Source organism: Brachycentrus maculatus, unplaced genomic scaffold (genome assembly GCF_059751285.1).
Source record: "Brachycentrus maculatus isolate JH-2025_06_01 unplaced genomic scaffold, ASM5975128v1 h1tg000124l, whole genome shotgun sequence".
In the NCBI taxonomy this organism is placed as follows: Eukaryota; Metazoa; Arthropoda; class Insecta; order Trichoptera; family Brachycentridae; genus Brachycentrus; species Brachycentrus maculatus.
This window is the reverse complement of record NW_028280877.1, coordinates 1,038,512-1,044,956: the sequence shown is the minus strand read 5'-3', so window position 1 is coordinate 1,044,956 and position 6,445 is coordinate 1,038,512. Positions and strand designations below refer to the sequence as shown.

The window sequence follows — 6,445 nt, the reverse complement described above, 5'->3', positions numbered from 1 at the left end:
CAAATAATGTGTAAAAACGTCCAAGGAAATAATTTTATTCCATGGATATTATCACAATATATCTGAAAACTTATAATTCTCAAATTTGTTATATCCGTTTGCAATAAATCTGATTGAAATAAACCAATAAATGATAAAAATAGCATCGAGTGAGTTGCAGTATAAAGTCTATTTCCTTACTAAACAGTTTAAACAACCTATCTATTGCTAGTATTTAGCAAATGATCCAATTTCAAGGCAAACGTACAATCTCGTGTTGTTGCAATCTTATCTTCATCGTGAATATTTTCGACGGACACAAATTGATAATTAGTTTACGCTTAGGCGCCAAATGAAAAATATTTTTCACTTAACCAGAAATCGAACCAATGACTTAGTACTTTGTTATCATACGTGAAAACATGGAAAGCGGACAAACGGGTACATACGAGAACCTACCTAAGTAAATATGGGAGGTTTTCGCTACGTTTTTAACCCATTTATATGATATTTCATCATAAAGCAAAAGTAAAAATATTAGGCTGACAGCACCTACATTCGAGTTTTACCTAAAACGTTTGCTTATATTGTCATCGGCTCTAAAGTCAGTCAAACGTAGGTTTAGTCGAAATGACTTGGGTAAATGTCGTTATCAACTCCGGGTTTTGCATACCGAATTTTATTTTTTAAATCTCCCATTACAGTTTTAATAAATGTGCTGTCATATTTGTAAATTATCTCCATCCACATTCGAATAATTTAAAATTTGGCGCCATTCGTAGTGCCAAGGAGCTGATGCTGACAACACTGAACGCTAGTGTTGGCTCATTGATAAGTAATAAAACGGGGTAAAATATGCACGTTCCGCTCCAGATTTGTCCGCCCGGGAACTGCGAACTTAGATAAGAGACTGAGAGAGAGTTTAGTCCCCACTTACATCACCTTCCTTCCAATAATACCTAATTTACTGCTCACTTTTGCGCCGTGCAAGTGGCCGTAGCCAGGCTAAATGAAAATCTGTAATATAGTAGCGGTATTTCAGTGCCTACCTAGTATCCTAGTACTAGGTGGGTACTACATATAACTAGTAATTAGGTACCCATTTTATTATTTTTTTATCACTAATGAGCTCTTAACGGAAACATTATTAGAAAACCATTCATTTTCCAATACCATTACAATAAAATTAATATCAAAGTTTTTGTTTAAATCCTAGTAAATACAGTAAAATAAATAAGAATAAAAATTAACTAACAGAATTATGTTGAATTTTGATATTTTTCATTTTTAATTTAAGTTTTACTTAGTAAATAAAACTATTTCTTAAAATCTATTGTAACACGTGTTTCGATGTTTTCCGCATGTGTCACAATAGATTTTTAAAGAGATAGTAGTATTAACGTAAAATTCAAAATAACTCTAATATTTATTCAATATTTACCTGGGCTGGTACCTGAAGCGGAGGTCTGATCACCTGTGTTTTTATGATGCAGTGCCCTATGCACCATTGGGGAGAGGATAAGGGTTTGAGGAAGAAGAAGAAAACTTAAATTAAAAATGGATAGATTTTACCACAAAGTGACTTCCGAATCAATTAATGAATATTATTCTTCAAAAGTGGTCGACACTTATTTTTAACATAACAATAAGCAGTTTTAAAAATAAAACGCAACCCTGTCATGTCACTCGTTTCCAATCTATTATCGTGTGATTGAAAGGTGGTGATGTAATATATTTCGCTTTTTAATTACTAAACGTTGTAGTTCTTACTTATTAATAAAATATCCAAGCAGGTAGGTACCCATATCCAAAATATACCAAAATAAACACAATAGAAAGAATTTCGTTCCAATTTCAAAAATATCAACGCGTTTTAAATTTGAATTCAAAGTGATCAAACTATGCAGAAAGTAGAATGAAATGCAACACTAGCGATTTGGTGACATACAGTCCCGTTATTCAGAGTCACTCGACCGACTCCCGAGGGATCGTTTGTGCGATATTTAGGAAAACATTATTTTGTAACATATATTTACAATACTTATGTCAGTATATTCCAACTACAATATTTTATGATAAATACTTTAGCATTTATTGATTTGGCGTTTAATTTGTAGAACTCTATTTTAATTTATGTATTAATTTTAAATCAAACAGATTTTAAATCAAACACAGATTTTTAAATCAAACACAGATTTTTATCTTAGTTGACTCAAAAAATCTGTATTTGATTTAAAATTAATACATAAATATACTTTAGTATGTAATATACACTTTCCATTTATTGTATGAAAGCATTTTTTTGCGTTTTGTGTATGATTTTTCATGACCAGTAAATTTGTATTTATTGTAAAATTTTATTAATACTCAAAAGAAATTTTGGAGTTGATGTACTACGTATACATAATCCAAACGATTTTTTTCGATTCTGTAAAACATCAATTATTTTAATAATTTTTACTAGAGAGAAACCTACGCATACCAAAAAACAGCATTTTTGTAAGTTGGCGATACATTGCATTATCACGTGTGCGTGAATTGAACAAAAACGTGATTCCTTGTATTCCCGCAGGACGAACCATCCAATCATACGTGAATTATGAATTATATGGGACTTGTTTAAAAACAATGAGATGTTGGGGAGATTATCATTTTTGAAAACGTAACGACGTCATACCGTAACATCTTTCCATCTATTTGTTTTCCCTCCATTTGAAACCTAAAACGTTATAAAAAGGTCTACTAAAATAGTATGATATTGAAATACTTACGTATTATAATAAAGTCATGTATATTTCTCTTTAAAATAGTAATTAATGTTTCAAATCGAGTAAAAACTCAAGTTTATACGGGTTAATATAAGTCTCTTTTCCAAACAGTTAAATTTGAACAACATTGCAATGTTTACCGTCACATATAAATTGTACCTAACTACACTTTTTTTCTTGATTATACGTCTAAACAGGGGAAAAGCTATAATATCGTCTATGAATACAACTGTAGTGCGACCACAGTACAAAGTTCCGCAAACTAGAGAGAGAATTTATATGAACTACAAAGCTGGCAACACAGGTTCCTAAGTACAATGAAATAGGAAAACTGACAGTGCCTTCTAGATAATAAATACGATGCAGTGACGCCAGATAGATTTTTTCCAACTCCAAGGGCAGTCCGTTACTATGATGTATCTGTTAGAGGTAGTATCAATATTTTCGCTTCAAAATCTGTATGGAGGTGAAGCATGGAGCTGGAGAAAGAAAATTCTAGAAGAAGTTGATAAAAAGTGATAAAAATTAAGAATACAAGGCTGAGATAAGCATTATCCTTCAAATTAAGATATTTGTATTGAAATGGTTACAACATGTGGAACGTATTACTGAAGAAAATAAAGTTATTCTTGGTTCTTTTTATGTTATGTTAACTCAATATATATATATATATATATATATATATATATATATATATATATATATATATATATATATATATATATATATATATATATATATATATATATATATATATATATATATATATAATATATATATATATATATATATATATATGTTTATATTTTCATATTGTATACGCATATAATATTTACGCCATATGAACGTTAGAGACCTGAACGCTCAACCAACGTAACGTTTGTAAGAAATAAAAAAAATATCTATGATGCTGATAAATTGAAACCTAGGATTCCGTGATTGAGTCTACAGGACATTGAAAGCTGTCCCACCGCATCCCCAAATCTGATACAGAAGCATCTAGGCTTCCTGATAGATCAGCTCTTGCTAAGCAATTTATTTAAATTAAGTTGCGAAATTTATTGAAAATGTGAAATAATATAAAATTGTATATGTAGTGTGAATTTACATTAAAAAGCTTTCAAGTTTTGCATTTAGTTGGATACTGAAGGCACTGGAGGTGGTATTTATGGTACTCTTACCTACTACTAGTTACTGCAAACCACCGAACGCGCATTTTAATTAACTCTTTGCGCTGAATTATTTGATAGTGTGTATAAACAACAAAACTAGAATTCATATATATTTTTTAAATGGTTTATAAGTAACGACCATAACTTGACTGCAGTAACAAAACTATGCAAACTCTTGTTTTACATATAAACTTGCTCCTTATATGCAGGAGTGGGATTCAGTCGGTTCGCACCGGTTCGCTGGAACCAATTTTTACGTCCTTAACCCTTTGTTACATTACTTTTAATTGACTTTTAAATCTGTACTTACTATTATAATTGGAGCATTAATAGTTGTTATGTCTCGGCATTCCGAAAATATGCAAAACTGAAAATATACGATTTTTGAAATATGACGTTCTTGAAAGGAGTAAGCGATATGCATTTTTTTAAACAGCAACAAAAAACAGCAGTAAAAAACAACAAACGATAACATTTATTGCCAGAGTAAAATATTGTCTTTTTTTAAATTTTTGTAAAAATGAAAGAAAAATTACAATCAATATTCGTAATTTTTGTATGTATTCAGATGTCACCATTGATGTTTATTTTGAATATTTTATCACATTTTCATTTTGTCACATGCATTCAACTTTCAAAATTTGAATAATGTGGCTGTCAATTTAGTGTGGAATGGTAAATGTTACATAATGTATAAAGTGATCACTTAATAACCAATCAATTCTTCTTTTGCTTCTTCATCTTTGTTGAGATCTAAAATCTGGACAGTGGAATTTCATCAAGTTAAATAAAGTATTGATATTAATAATAAGTTCATATGAACTAACACACTTACATAAATTAATGCTGAAAATGTATCAATGTTATACACACTGGCAATAGCATCTTACATAATTGCGTAAATAAGAAAATTAAACTTAAGAGGTATTTTTGAATGCATTTGTATAATTATAGCAGGTAAATTTTGTGTACATCAGTGACATCTTTTCCTCGACGAATTAAACATTGTAGAAAACTGTTTTGACATTGATTTTCGCCGAGAGGAAAACCGACGGATAACGCCTGGCGCCATCTAGAACGTTCCGCCGGGCCGGGGGAGGGGGGAGGGGAGAGGGGGAGAGGCTCAGGGTGGTCGGGGTATCGATCGGCGAGCGGCTCGCTTTTCTCGGCTTAACGTGTAGACATCCGTCGGTTTTGTTTGCCGCTTCCGCCATGTGAGTCCGCCGAGACAGGCGGCCGCACCGACCTCGTCCGCACGCCTCGCCGTGGCGGAGGGCGGGAGGGCGCGCGACGCGAGGCGCTGCCAGCGCGGCGGCGCGCACTCCGGCCGCAACCAGCTCGCGCTCGCCGCCGTGCTCGCCTCGCTCGTCATCTGCGCGGTGCACGTGTTCGTGTTCCCGCTGTACGAGGCGCCGCGCGTGCCCGCCGACCGGCGCGCGCTGCTGGCGCTCGAGAAGTCGCTCTGCAAGAGCAACCTGCGGCCGCTGCGCGTGCCGGCCGCGTGGCGCGCGCACTGCCCGCGCGACGGCATCGTGACCGTGGCGCAGGGCGGCCGCCTCGGCAACCAGATCTGGGAGTACGCGTCCGTGTGGGCGCTCGCGCGGCGCACAGGCCTCGAGGCCTACGTGCCGCGCTGCATCTCGCGCAGCCTGGGTGAGGCCTTCGAGCGCCTGTCCGTGCCGCCGCTGGCCTACGTGGGCCACTGCCCCGCGCCGCGCCACCCGCTGGCCGCGCCTGACGCCTGGAACCACACGGGCCAGAGCATCCTGCTGCCGCGCTACTCCGCGCTGCCCGAGCTCGTGCTCGCCTGGGCGGCCGACATCCGGCGCGAGCTCACCTTCCGGCCGGCGCTGCGCGAGCGCGCGCGCCGCCGCCTGGCGCACGCGGCGGCCGGCGCGCGCGCCGTGTTCGTGGGCGTGCACGTGCGGCGCACGGACTACGGCGGCTACCTGCGTCGCACGCGCGCGGCCGCGCTGGCCGGGCCGGCCTACTTCCTGCGCGCCATGCGCTACTTCTCGCGCGCCTACAGCGACGCGCTGTTCGTGGTGCTGAGCGACGACCCGGCGTGGTGCGAGCGGCACCTGGCGCGCGGGCGCGCGCGCGTGCGCGTGCTGAGCGCGGCGGGTGGCTCGGCGGCCGAGGACCTGGCGCTCATGGCGGCCTGCAACCACTCCATCATCGACTACGGCACCTTCGGCGTGTGGGGCGCCATCCTGGCGGGCGGCGAGACGGTGCTCTACAATATCTCTCGCCACTCCTCGCTGCGCGTGGGCCAGCTGCTGCCGCGCTGGCGGGTCATGGGTTGACGGGCGGCGGGTCGTGGAAACGATACAATCACCCGCATTTATTTACAAAACGACATCTCAATCGATCTTGCTAAATTTTACCAATCGGAAAGTAATGCCCGAATATTTACTTAAACGTTTACATACGCTACAATCCGTTTTGCCGGAATCCAAACTGTGTTTTTATCTCTTTATAACGATAAAGAAAACATCTTAACAGAATAGAAACCGATATCATTCA

General features: G+C 39.0%; 1 protein-coding gene across 1 annotated transcript; it reads left to right on the top strand.

The window, feature by feature from the left end:
- Window positions 1-609: 609 nt before the first annotated feature.
- Window positions 610-6,225, top strand: LOC148309433 (galactoside 2-alpha-L-fucosyltransferase Sec1-like). The gene is made up of 2 exons (XM_088260121.1): window positions 610-618; window positions 5,152-6,225. The coding sequence occupies exons 1-2, from the start codon at window positions 610-612 to the stop codon at window positions 6,223-6,225; spliced, it is 1,083 nt and encodes a 360-aa protein (XP_088116247.1).
- The last annotated feature ends 220 nt before the right edge of the window (window positions 6,226-6,445 follow it).